This window comes from Ipomoea triloba, chromosome 5 (genome assembly GCF_003576645.1).
Source record: "Ipomoea triloba cultivar NCNSP0323 chromosome 5, ASM357664v1".
In the NCBI taxonomy this organism is placed as follows: Eukaryota; Viridiplantae; Streptophyta; class Magnoliopsida; order Solanales; family Convolvulaceae; genus Ipomoea; species Ipomoea triloba.
In genome coordinates this window covers 13089101-13103178 of record NC_044920.1, presented here as the reverse complement: position 1 = coordinate 13103178, position 14078 = coordinate 13089101, and the positions used below count along the sequence as shown (strand labels likewise).

The 14078-nt window shown below is 37.7% G+C and overlaps 1 protein-coding gene across 1 annotated transcript; it reads right to left on the bottom strand.

Annotated features, from left to right (window-relative positions):
* Positions 1 to 12022: 12022 nt before the first annotated feature.
* LOC116020260 lies at positions 12023 to 13194 on the bottom strand. The gene is made up of 2 exons (XM_031260745.1): positions 12875 to 13194; positions 12023 to 12584 (listed from the first exon to the last, which is right to left on the bottom strand). The coding sequence occupies exons 1-2, from the start codon at positions 13192 to 13194 to the stop codon at positions 12023 to 12025; spliced, it is 882 nt and encodes a 293-aa protein (XP_031116605.1).
* Positions 13195 to 14078: the final 884 nt, after the last annotated feature.

Genomic DNA, 14078 nt, shown 5'->3' with positions numbered 1-14078 from the left:
TGCTGAAGATCGAGAGTTATCTCCTGTGTCGTATGAATTAGAATACAAAAAGTTGTACTCCAGATGGGAGGCTTTATTTAAAGTGCATCATTCTTTGTCTAGTAAAATTGTTGTATTAGAAGATGCTAAGATGGTGTACAAAAACCAAGCTTCTGAAAAAGATATCCTTCTGAAGGCTAGTCTTGAACGTGAGGAAAAGCTACAACAGGAGCTGGACACGCTCAAACGACGTATCAAGATGATGGACACCACATCTACCCTTGATGAAATACTTGATTCAGGAAGACAAACGTCTACAAAATTTGGGCTTGGTTTCTCCGGTGGGAAGAACAAAGATACTGTGTTTGTGAGAATTTCTGAACCAGTTCATAACACGACAAAATACTCCAACAAGTTTATTACTCCCTTTACCAAACAAATCTGGGTCAAGAAAGCTGACTTTGTTTGTCACGTTTCGTTTCACACTAAAAGTTCAGGACGAGAAGGAAGATGGTACTTCGACAGCGGCTGTTCTCGTCATATGACAGGAAACTCAAACTACCTGACAGATGTTAAGGAAAGTCAAGGAGAAGTTACCTNAAGATGAAGAATTGAAGATTTCTTGGCTTGCAGTTTTGTCAATTCAAAAGTAGATGTTGAAGGTTGTGTGTTGGTAGTGAACCTTTGTACGTTTGGGTTGTATTCCAACTTGTGTAAACCTTGGTGTATCTAGTGGATTGGGCAAAAGCTGAGTAGCCCCGCAGATGTAGGAGTGATAGCTCCGAACTGCGTGATCAATTCCTGTGTCCGGGTTCTCTTTCTTTACTTGCATTTTTATTTCTCGTTTGGCTTTTAGTTTATCTAATCTGGACTAAAATCTAGAAAAAACGTTAAATAATCCCTAAAGTATTGCATTCAAGATCCACGAAGTTGTTTCAATTGGTATCAGAGCAAGGGGACTTAATCTATTAGTCTACCGATCTGGTAATCTCGTGTTTCTTGAACTCAATTCTTTGTTGTCTGTTCGTTGTTTTTTTTTTGGTTCTCGCTGTCTCTTGTTCTGTCTCACCGTGTGTTGAGTGTGTCAGGATGGACAGGATGAAAACTCCTCCCGAATTAACAGGTGACAACTACCCATACTGGAAGGCTCGGACAAGAATGCATCTAAAAGCTTTAGGTGATCGCATTTGGACAGCTGTCCTAATTGGTTGGGAACACCCCAAAAAGGAGGGTGCAACAGAAAATGATCCCAAAGTGCTTAAACCAGAAATTGAATGGGATGCAGCTGAAAGGACCTCTGCGGGTTATAATCATAAAGCTTTAGATACTATTTATTCGCTAATGCATGAAAGTCAGTTTACTTTAGTTGCAGGTTGTGAATCTGCAAAAGAAGCGTGGGACATATTGGAAACTACCTATGAAGGTACTGACTCAGTAAGACAATCTAAGTTACAGCTGGTTCATTCAGACTTTGAAAATCTAAGGATGAATGAAAACGAAAATATTACGAGCTTCAACGAACGTGTTCAAGAATTGGCAAATCGAGCTGCTGTGTTAGGCGAACCATTTCCCCAACAAAAATTGGTCAAGAAAGTCTTGCGATCTCTACCACAGCGTTTTCGAATGAAGGTAACCGCTATCCAGGAAAATGCAGGTTGGGAAGAAAAAACTCTTGCAGCGTTGATGGGAAGTCTTAAGACCTACGAAATGAAGATTCTGACCGATCATTCAAAGAAGGAGAAATCCGTTGCTTTCAACGCTAAAGGACAAGACTTCGACTTGCCTGATACAGATGAGCTTTCTGATGATCCTGTTGGTTTATTATCTAAACATTTCTCTAAAATTTTGAAACAGGTCAAGCAAAAGAATTACACGCAAAATAATAGGGTGCAAAATCAGAAAGGAATCAACTTGAATAGCTCAAAAGGTGTGTCAAAATCTGGAGGATCAACATCTAAATCATCTGGCTCACGTTCTGGTAAATCTAAAGACAAAGTAAACAAGGGCATCCGATGCTATGAATGCGAAGGATTTGGACATGTTCAGGCCGAGTGTCCAACATTCTTACGAAGAAAGAAGTCCATGACGGCCCTAACCTGGAGCGATGATGAACCTGAATCAGAAGCTGCTGATTCAGACACTGACGAATTTTCTGGAAATTTTGTAGCCTTTACTGCAATAGCTGACGTTGATCCTGACACAGAAGAACTCACTGGTTCAGACAATGGAGAATATAATTCTGCTGAAGATCGAGAGTTATCTCCTGTGTCGTATGAATTAGAATACAAAAAGTTGTACTCCAGATGGGAGGCTTTATTTAAAGTGCATCATTCTTTGTCTAGTAAAATTGTTGTATTAGAAGATGCTAAGATGGTGTACAAAAACCAAGCTTCTGAAAAAGATATCCTTCTGAAGGCTAGTCTTGAACGTGAGGAAAAGCTACAACAGGAGCTGGACACGCTCAAACGACGTATCAAGATGATGGACACCACATCTACCCTTGATGAAATACTTGATTCAGGAAGACAAACGTCTACAAAATTTGGGCTTGGTTTCTCCGGTGGGAAGAACAAAGATACTGTGTTTGTGAGAATTTCTGAACCAGTTCATAACACGACAAAATACTCCAACAAGTTTATTACTCCCTTTACCAAACAAATCTGGGTCAAGAAAGCTGACTTTGTTTGTCACGTTTCGTTTCACACTAAAAGTTCAGGACGAGAAGGAAGATGGTACTTCGACAGCGGCTGTTCTCGTCATATGACAGGAAACTCAAACTACCTGACAGATGTTAAGGAAAGTCAAGGAGAAGTTACCTTTGGCGATGGAGTAAAGGGTAAAATCAAAGGAGTTGGCACGCTAAATGTAACTGGTTTACCAAAATTGAAACGTGTGCTTCTGGTTAATGGGTTGCACGCAAATCTCATAAGTATCAGCCAACTTTGTGATCAAAACTGGAATGTGTCCTTCACGAAAGATCTATGCAGTGTCCTGAACGATCAACAACAATGTGTTATGGAAGGTAAGCGTTCTTCAGACAACTGCTATATACTAACTAACGATACTCTTTGTTGCAGGACAAGTATAAATGAATCAGAATTGTGGCATCAAAAGTTGGGTCATCTAAACTATAGGTCTTTGGATCATCTTGTAAAGACTCAAGGTGTTCTCGGTCAACCCAAGGTAAAGTTTGATTCAGCAGGGGTGTGCGGTGCATGTCAAGCCGGAAAGCAAACCAGATCATCCCACTCTCCTCAAAAAGTAATCAATACAAAGCATTGCTTGGAGCTGATACATATGGATCTCATCGGACCGACACAAACCGAAAGCATCGGAGGTAAAAAGTATATTTTAGTTTGTGTTGACGATTATTCGCGTTTTTCTTGGGTGAACTTTCTCAGGGAAAAGTCTGAAACTCTCGAAGCATTCAAAGCCTTAAGTCTGAAGCTTCAGAAGATGAAAAAAGAGCCAATCATCCGGATACGAAGCGATCATGGACGTGAGTTTGACAATAATCTGTTCGACGAGTTTTGCAACAATTCCGGTATCACGCATGAATACTCAGCCCCTAAGACGCCTCAACAAAATGGAGTCGTTGAAAGGAAGAATCGTACCATTCAAGAAATGGCTAGAGTGCTTCTAAACGCAAAGGCGTTACCTCAAAAGTTCTGGGCTGAAGCAGTTAACACGGCCTGTCATATCATCAACAGAGTTTATCTTAGACCAGACACAAATCAAACTCCATATGAGATATGGAAAGGTAAGAAACCAAACCTAAAGTATTTTCACATTTTTGGCTCACGGTGCTTTATTTTGAAGGATAGAACTCCAACTGCGAAGTTTGAACCCAAAAGCGACGAAGGAATATTTCTCGGATATTCCTCAAATAGTCGAGCATACCGGGTCTACAACAAAGTTACAAAAACCATAATGGAGTCAACAAATGTGGTGGTAGATGATCAACCCGAAGATGTTGTTGAAATTCAGTCATCTGGATTTTCACCGGAAGATGAACCAAATAGTTCAGACTCTTCTACAGCACATAATTCAGAATCTCCTAGTACGAGTCAAGAACCATCAACTTTAAACACGCCTGAAGATGAACCTGAAACTGATCAGTATGAGGTTGACATACCTACTCGTACACAAAAGAATCATCCTATTCAGAATGTCATTGGAGATCCAAGTGCTGGAATTCGTACCAGGAGAACACTTAGGAAGGATTACTCTCAACTCGCTGGCTATGCATGTTACACATCGAAAATTGAGCCTAAGACAGTAAAAGAAGCTCTCACTGATGAGCATTGGATCAAGGCAATGCAAGAAGAACTAGAGCAATTCGAGAGAAACAAGGTATGGTCACTTGTCCCTAAACCTAATAATGTGAATGTTGTAGGTACAAAGTGGATCTTTCGGAACAAAACCGACTCAGATGGCAACATTGCACGCAACAAAGCAAGATTGGTAGCTCAAGGCTATTCACAAATCGAGGGGATTGACTACGATGAGACTTTTGCCCCTGTCGCTCGACTAGAGTCAATACGTCTTCTCCTGTCTATTGCATGTGCTTTAAAGATCAAACTATATCAGATGGACGTTAAGACAGCTTTTCTAAATGGCTATCTGAATGAAGACATATACGTTGCTCAACCAAAGGGATTTGTAGATCCTCATCATCCGGATTATGTCTACAAGCTACAAAGGGCGTTGTACGGACTCAAACAGGCCCCGAGAGCCTGGTATGAGAGGCTGACACAGTACCTGATTCAGCACGGCTTCAACCGAGGGGGAGTAGACAAAACCCTCTTTATCCAAAAGTCAGGTAAACATCTCACTATTGCACAAGTATATGTTGACGATATTGTCTTTGGATCTACTGAAGCAGGTGCAACTGATGAGCTCGTGAAAGTCATGCAACATGAGTTTGAAATGAGTATGATTGGGGAGCTGACCTACTTTTTAGGACTTCAGATAAAGCAAACTGATGAAGGCATATTTATTTCTCAAGAGAAATATGCCAAGAACATTCTAACAAAGTTTGGACTTGAATCTGCAAAAGACACTAGAACCCCAATATCTACATCAACGAAACTTTTCAAAGATGAAAATGTTGTTTCAGTTGACTCTACTCTCTATCGGAGTATGATAGGAAGTCTGCTATATCTGACAGCCAGCAGGCCAGATATTATGTTCAGTGTAGGAGCATGTGCGCGATATCAAGCTGATCCGAAAGAATCTCATGTTAAAGCAGTAAAACGTATTTTAAAATACGTGAAAGGTACGCTAAACTACGGTATATGGTTTTCAAATGACACTAATCTAAGTTTGGTAGGTTTTAGCGATGCCGACTGGGCTAGAAATGTGGACGATAGAAAAAGCACATCAGGTGGTTGTTTCTTTATCGGCAAAAACTTGGTCTCCTGGCTAAGTAAGAAGCAAAATTCGATCTCTCTTAGTACCGCTGAAGCAGAGTATATAGCTGCAGGGAGTGCTTGTACACAGTTACTTTGGATGCGACAAATGTTATCTGACTACGGGCTAAATCAGAATCTTATGATTTTGTACTGTGACAACACCAGCGCCATCAACATATCAAAAAATCCGGTGCAGCACTCAAGAACGAAACACATCGATATAAGGCATCACTTCATTCGTGAACTGGTGGAAGACAAGGAAATTGAATTGGATTATGTTACAACGGAGAAAAATTTGGCGGATCTTTTCACTAAACCTTTGGACAAATCTCGTTTTGAAATGTTACGATCAGCCTTGGGAATCTGTTTTTTTTCGAATTAAAGTTTGGGTGATCGATATATAACAGTTTTTTTTAAATAAATTTTTTTATCACTAATATTTTTTTTAGTGTTTTATTTTTCAGGGATAAATAATGGTTGATTTTTTTTTGGCCGAAAAATATCCAAGAATCCTAAACCTTATAATATTCCTTTTTATCCTAAATCTTCTACCTACTTATCCTAAAAGATCTCAAAATCTTGTTGGATTTAATCTCATCTACCCTCACGCATCCCAATGCTTTAAAAGTCTATCATTTACACAAAACATCACTTTTCCCCTTTCTTCTTCGTGACCTACCCGATCGGTTTCCTCAAAGCTCCACACCGAAAAATCAAGCTCTTCTCCCATGGCTTCAAGCTCTAATCCACAAATTGACACTAACCCGTTCCTAATCTTCAAAACTACGGATGAAAGGAACGCTCTCTTTCGATCTATCCTCACAAATTCCTCAAATCTCTCACCCTCTTGCAAAGAACGGGTCTTGGCAACTCTTCTACAAAATCAAGAGCTTTTGGATGAGTTATCTACGAAGGAGTCCCAGAATCTCCTCACATTGGCTCAGGGAATCGGTGCTACGCCATGGCCGCTTGAAGAAAGTGATGACGATGTTAATGAGGCAGAGCTCCAGGCAGCGTTGGAGGCTTCGAAAAAGATGGATAATGTGGTATCTTTCTCTGTTTCCTCTAGTTCTGGCACTGTCTCGTTGCCTGTTTCAGTTTCGCAATCTTTAGTTTCTTCGTTACCTTGTGCTGTATTTTGTTCTGTTATGCCTAGCTCTTCGTGTGTTACATCTGTGGCTGCTTCTATATGCCCTTTAAATGTGCCTTCTGCTGTTAACTCTGATATAGTGCATATACCTGCTGCTTTACCATCTGTTTTACATGAATCTGTGTTATCTGCTGATTCGGTAGTGGCTACTGGCTCTGTTTCTGTCTCTGTTCCAGCATGCTCTGTTTCTGGCTCTGCTTCTGACTCTGTTTTAGGAAGGTCTAGGCCCGAGCAAGTCACAATTCCTGATGCTTCTACGTTTAATATACGTGATATTGCATTATATGTTGACTTGCCTGCTGCATTTCCTGTCTCAAAATTTGATAATGTTTCGGTCACTGTTGCTACATGTCCCTTGCCTGTGTCTGAGTCTGTCACTGTTCCAGCTTCATCTGGTTCAGTTCCTTTGTCTGCCAACACTACCGAATTATTATCTGAATTAATATCAAAATTGCCTGTACCTTGCTCTGCTTTGCCTGTGTCGGTGCCTCTTATACAGGTTCCTATTGAAAAATCCACTCAAAAAGCCAAAAAGAAAGTTTCTGGGAAAAGGAAACTAGATGATACAAGTGATGTGATCATTATTGGAGAAAAGCGCAAAGGAAAAAAGTCTATGACCACTCCTACTTCAAGAATGACTCGGTCTAAATCTGCCTTTGGATCTGCTGATGCTGCTGCCTCTATTAGCCCTATCATCGACCCTGCCTCACCACCCGCAAGCATCAAGATTGAGAAGTTCAAGCCAATCTTGCGTGATTCATCCTTGATTAGAGAGTGGACTACTCATAGCTCTCGTGGTGTGTTGCTTCAGAAGGAGATTGATGTCGATGATCTTATGCGCCACTGCAATATCATTCCGTTGTTGAAAGATCAAGATTTGCTTCAAACGGTTCAGAATGTGGGTCCTTGTTCTGAGTGGTTGACTGCTGAGTTCTACTCCAATCTGTCTGCTGATTCCACATCTCCAGCGTCTACTTTGTTTCACAAGGCATATGTTCGTGGCAAATGGTATGATTTCAGTCCAGAAATCATCAACAAGTTCTACAATCGGGCTGCTCTAGCTGACAGGTGTAATCCAGGCTTAGACACTCTAGCTGCTGCCTTGACACACAACAAGCTCACCACCTGGCCTAAAGGGAATTTGTCTTCTCAACAGCTGACTGCCGTATACTCTGTTCTGTTTCGTCTAGCCATGAGCAATTGGCTGCCTACAATGTCCAAGAGCTCGATTTCGACAAAGATGGCTCTCTTGCTCTACAAAGTTCGTCACATGGTCAAGTTTGATCTTGGTGACATTATCTACGGTCACATCATGGAGTTTGTTCTTAAGAAGAAGGAGTCCAAAATTCATCTTCCCTTTCCAAATTTGATCTTTGGGATACTCAAGGCTCAAGGGTTTACTCCATACAAGAATGAGCCATTGTTGGAAATTCCAAGCCAGTACACTGTTGATTCCAGGCTTTGCTTGAAAGATCACCATGATGATCGTCCACAGCTTGGAACAGTTCCTGTTCCACTACTCAGTCCAGTCCGTGCTGCTACGCACTCTGGCTCATCCTCTGTTCCTCAATCTCGGGCTACTTCAGCGCTTGACACAGCTGCTATACCTATGCTTCAAGCTCGTGTTCAGGCTTCCCAATCCACGCTTATGTACATTAAGAATGCTATTGTCTCTCTCCAAACTGCTGCTGCTGATCTTGAGAAGTCTCATCTTGCTGACATGCGCGAACTCACCCGATTGGAGCTACTACAAGTCTCACGTCAAGCTGCTCAAGACCATAGTCTTGCTCAAGAAGTGTCGGGCTCGGGTGATGATGAAGATGAGTTTGATTCTGATTAGGTGGTCGCCCTTTGTCAATTCTTTGACAAAAAGGGGGAGTAATAAGTTGAGGGGGAGAAAATATTTGATGCATGACAATCCACTTTTTGCTACGGGTCTATGGATAATGACTTTTTTTTGTGCTTTTGTTGAAATGGTTGAATGGTTGAACAATGGCATTTTATGGTGATGAATGAATGATGATGAATGAGTTTTATCTCTCTTTGATGGTTGGTTAAGAACGTTGTTTGCGTGGAGTGTCTTTGTTCGTCTCGTGATCTATCGTGCGTGGGTATTTTCTCTAATCTTTCTTTGTAGTTATCCTCTTGGTCTTACTTGTTACCAAACTAACTTATGGCATGCTAAATAAAATATTTTATGCTTATCTTTCGTAAAAATGCCTAAGTGTGTTTGAAGGTGATTTTTGTCAAATAATTGCCAAAGGGGGAGATTGTAAGTGTACAAATGATACACGGTCCTTATGTTATTGGCTACATTATTTGTCAAAAATACACTTAGCCTATATCTAGGTTTTATTAGCTTTTTGGACCGTAAGTCAGTGTGTCCACCAGTGCTGAAAGTGAAGCTGTGCCAGCGGTTGCTGTCTCAGACTGCAAGGAATTAGTCCACAAATTCAAATTGTGTGGCTAACAGAATTTTAAGGGTTGTGGATCTCTTTTATTCAAGGAGATTTTCATATCTAAAATTGTGAAGGTTGTTAAAGGATGCTACACTATATAAAGGAAGGCACTTGAAGCTCTAATTATCATCTCTACACATGATACAAGTTGAGAGCTCTCACACGTGAATATTAAGAAGATCATTTGAAGATTTAATGAAGTTTTATCACTGTCTTTGAAGCTGTCGCTGTTACTGAGTCAAGATGAAGAATTGAAGATTTCTTGGCTTGCAGTTTTGTCAATTCAAAAGTAGATGTTGAAGGTTGTGTGTTGGTAGTGAACCTTTGTACGTTTGGGTTGTATTCCAACTTGTGTAAACCTTGGTGCATCTAGTGGATTGGGCAAAAGCTGAGTAGCCCCGCAGATGTAGGAGTGATAGCTCCGAACTGCGTGATCAATTCCTGTGTCCGGGTTCTCTTTCTTTACTTGCGTTTTTATTTCTCGTTTGGCTTTTAGTTTATCTAATCTGGACTAAAATCTAGAAAAAACGTTAAATAATCCCTAAAGTATTGCATTCAAGATCCACGAAGTTGTTTCAGTTTTCTTAAAGAAGAGATATATGTTGAGCAACCTGCAGGATTTGTGAAGAAAGGGGAAGAAAATAAGGTTTACATATTGAAAAAATAAACTTTATATGAGTGGCTAGAACCTTTAGGGAATTGGATTTCGACTTAACTCTTTTGGTGCTTGTATGTCTATAATTGCAATTAGAAAGTAGATATGTGTTAATTGCTAGCTGTCCCACATTACTTATGAGCTATTTAGTGATGAGCTATTAGATATATATTGTCCGTTGCTAGTTTAACTATGAACCTAGAAAGTCACTCCTTAATGGTTCGTGGTAATGCGGAGAGCTTTAATTTAAGAGAATTAAATCGATAAGGAGTTATCGATACTGAATTAATCTGATCCATTAATAGTTGATTAATGAATTAATTCAATTTTGGTAGTTTTGATTTTTTTCTTACTAACATTTATACTAGGAGGTAAGCTTTCACCATCTATCTTCATTTATTGTACCCTTCCTTAAAGCCACGACGTATCAAATGGAGCTTCACTACCTCAGAATTACGATATCTTCTAAAACTTTTACAGTCGCAACACGGACACGTTATAAAATCTTCCGCCTTGTTGCCTTTATTTTCTTCACATATTGTATAAACTCTTGAACCCCTTGTATATATTTGACCGTAGTGTGATTCTCATACCTACATCCAACTCTGATCCATATCTGCCAAATTGATAGTACTGTGAAGTTTTCAAATATGGATATTCGATTATGGATGCATTTAGAAACGATATTAGGTAATTTGAAATCAAATTACCTATATCGTATTCAACACTTAATTCATCAAAAAACCTAGTTTATATATAATCAAAGAATATGTGTCTAACTCATCCAAATCAATCTACTTCATCAAAATGCCTAGCTAACTCATCGAATTATATACCTAACTCATCATCAATATAATTTTTAATGTAAAATTTTACATTCAACGTAACTACTATATCTCCTTCAAAATTTATATAAATAATCATTTTGTTAATTAATACTATTTATTCCGTATACTTAGAAACAATATTATTTTAAATTGTTTGGCACACAAATAATTTTTTTTCACAAATTTTTTTCTAAATTCGAAATAAATAGTGCCCAATAACAATAAAATTAGCAATAAATTTTTTGAACTCATTTACACATAGTTATCTTAATCTGAGGACATTTTAATTTGTTGCAGTGGATTTGGGGGAAATCGCGTTCTTGGGGGAGTTATTTTGTTGGTTATCCGCTGCACCCTCAGGGGTGGGTGCCGTGGAAGGATATATATCATTTTAATATATAACTTTCCGCGACACCTGTGGGTGCATTGTAAAGTTTTATATTAAAATAATATATAGCTTTCCGTGGCACCCACTTGTAACGGGTGCCGCGAAAAGTTGTCACGTATTTTTATATTTTAGAATCCTCTAAACCTTTTATTCATAGGTGTAGTGGATTTTAATGTATTTATTTACGATATTGCCATCATTTTTTCCCTTACTTTTCACTACACCTATATTAAGGTGTAGTTTAAAGTCATCTTTATATTCTTAATCATGTACTAGTGCTTGTATGTGGTCTAGTGGTCTAGTGGTTAGTGTGAATTCAGACTTGTGGATTCATTATATATTTTAATTGTTTATTTATGTTCTTATTTGCATGAAAATTATTTGAATATTATATTTGATATTTTGAATGTTATTTAAAATTGATGAATATTATATTATTGAACTATTTTAAGACTAAAAGTTTAATAATAAAAAAATTACTTAAATATTGAGAATTATATTAGTGTGACTATTATTAAAAAAAAAATAGTTTACTAAAGCTTGACCTAAGAAGGAGATTCACCGTCTCCAAAATTTTCACACGGGGATAGAAATGCGGAAAGATTTCGTATTCTTGACAGGGACGGGGATTGGACCAGGGTGGGGTTTAAGAGAGACTCCGGCCATATTATCATCCCTAGATAATTAGTGGGTAAAGAAGAATTAACTCTAATTATTATTATTATTATTATTATTATTATTATTATTATTATTATTATTATTATTATGTTGAAAAACATTTTTGTCCAACCTCATATCTTTAATTATTATTAGGAATTATGGAAGACTAATTGTGATAATAATGTCACAACAACAGTAAAACTAAAAGTTAAATTATCTCTAATTATCATTTCGTAGTTATCTCGTATGAATAATACAGAACGTGCATAGAAAAGATGATTTTTTGTCCATTGAGTAGAATTTGGTTTTAACTTTTGAAAAGAGATGGAAAACTGTTTTCTCATGTATGTGAAACTTGTTTCAATATAATGCAGTAAATGAGCTTCATGTTGATGCAAATTAATGGCACACAATACATAAAAATGAAATTGCAGAAAATTAAAACATATTAATCATCATCAGATGAGATGAGATCAGTCTCGATCAGAAGCTAACTAGCAGTAATCAATTCTTCCAACCCACTAAGCATGCATCCATCCTCCAGATCCACCGGCTCCCAATCCGACCTGAACGGAAAAATATCCTTATAGTAATGGGAACCGCTCACTTGATAACTATACCCAATCATCAGCGCCATGTCTGCAAGACTACACCCTATTAACCTATTATTCTCCTTATCGATTCTCACTACCCTTTTTATCTCCCACCTGTAATTTCTGTTGTCTTCTACCCCCCAAAGCCATACTTCATCAAATTTGTACTCACAGGTAAACCCTAGCTTTCCCTTGTACTCAACGATTCGCTCTTTGCTGTAGTTTTTGTCATCTTCGATCGCCGCTATTGGACTTGGAAACTCTGTGTGAGTTTCGGTTGTGGAGTCGAAAGCCAAAATTGTGTTGTGATTTGTCAGCAAATAGACTATGCCACTTATACAAACAGTAGGTTGATTGGAAAAAATAGTGTCTTGTTCCATTACGAGGTCTTCCAATTGTCTCCATGTCCAAAATTTTGAATGGAAAATCTGGCATATGAAAGTTGTGTTTCTTGGTGGCCTAAAAATGATAAAATTATCAAATCATGCATTAGAATTATATCTTAGGAAACATTTATAATAAATTGTGTACGTTAATATATAGTGTAATAATATTCTAAAGAATAAATTAATTAAACTCACGAGAAACGAGCATATGAAAATCTAATAATTTGATACTCAAAGGGATTGGATTTAAGAATTTGCAAAGCAATGTATTCGAACGTGTCTCGTCCCCTCGGGCTCGGCAACTCAACACTTTGCCCGGTGCTCGGCTTACAAACATAATAATGATAGGAACTATCTGCATACTTTCGGCAGCATAAAATTCCTTGTTTAGAGGATGCCAATATCTTCATGCCATCTCGAAAACACTCCATAGAAATACCTGGAACCTCCAATGACGGGTTGATGGATACAAAGTTGTAAGAACAAGTAAAGCGTTCAAGTGTTTGAACAATATATCCTATGATATTTTTTGTTTTTTGAGCGTACTTTTCAATGAACCACGATTCACCAGCTAACTCGCTAGACTCCTTGCTAGTCACTTTGAATGTATCTAGCGTTTCTAACGTTGCTCGAATCAAAATCTCAACAAGTATTTCTTGCTTGAGATAAAATTTAGAACCCATTGAGACAAAAAAGTAGGTTATGGTGATAAAAGGAGTCTTGGAGATGTATCAGAATAGGTGGGAAAGAGAGATTTTAAGAGAAGGACAGGAGTTTGAGGTTATGATGTTAGGACACGAAGACGAAAAGATGAGCTGCAAATTCACTGAATACAAAGGTTGCTCTGTAGGAAATTGATGTCAAAGTCTTGTTTAAATAATTCAAAATCACCCTCATTTCCTAACCCTAAAATCGGCATTCTGGGAAATAATATTAACGTAAACAATTACCATATTTGGGTTAGAATTCTGACTGATGACATGCATGTTAAAGAAATATTTTAATTAAATAGAAAGAAATATAAGAAATTTAAAAAGTTACTTGAATTGCAGTCGTCTGAGTACATACTCTCCAATGTACCAACCAAATTCCTCTAAAATTCATACGTTGTATCTTTAGGTGCAATATAGTAAGGAGTTCATAGAATATATACGTATAGAGAACAAGATTCTCATTTCTTCAAAAAAAAGAAAAGATTTAAGTAATAATTAATGGAATGCAATCTTCAATGAATGCATGAATAATTAATTAAAAATCCCATGAATGGAATAGAAATTTTCTTAAGGCATTATTCAGAGAATTAATATTACCCTCAGTTTACTTTAATTCTATTTCATTTTACTGTCTTGGTGAATATAATTCTATAGCTAATAAGAATGACATTTTTATTAAGTTTTATTATTTCTAAGTTTAGTTCGTAAATAAGAATTAGTCTTTTGAAATTAATGTTTTTCCTTTTTTTGTTTTTGTTTTTTGGGTAAAACCAATAACAACTCTCAACTGTAAACTTGAACAATTTTAACATTAATTAGTAAAAATAACTTTTAGTTATATTAATTCTGTTTTT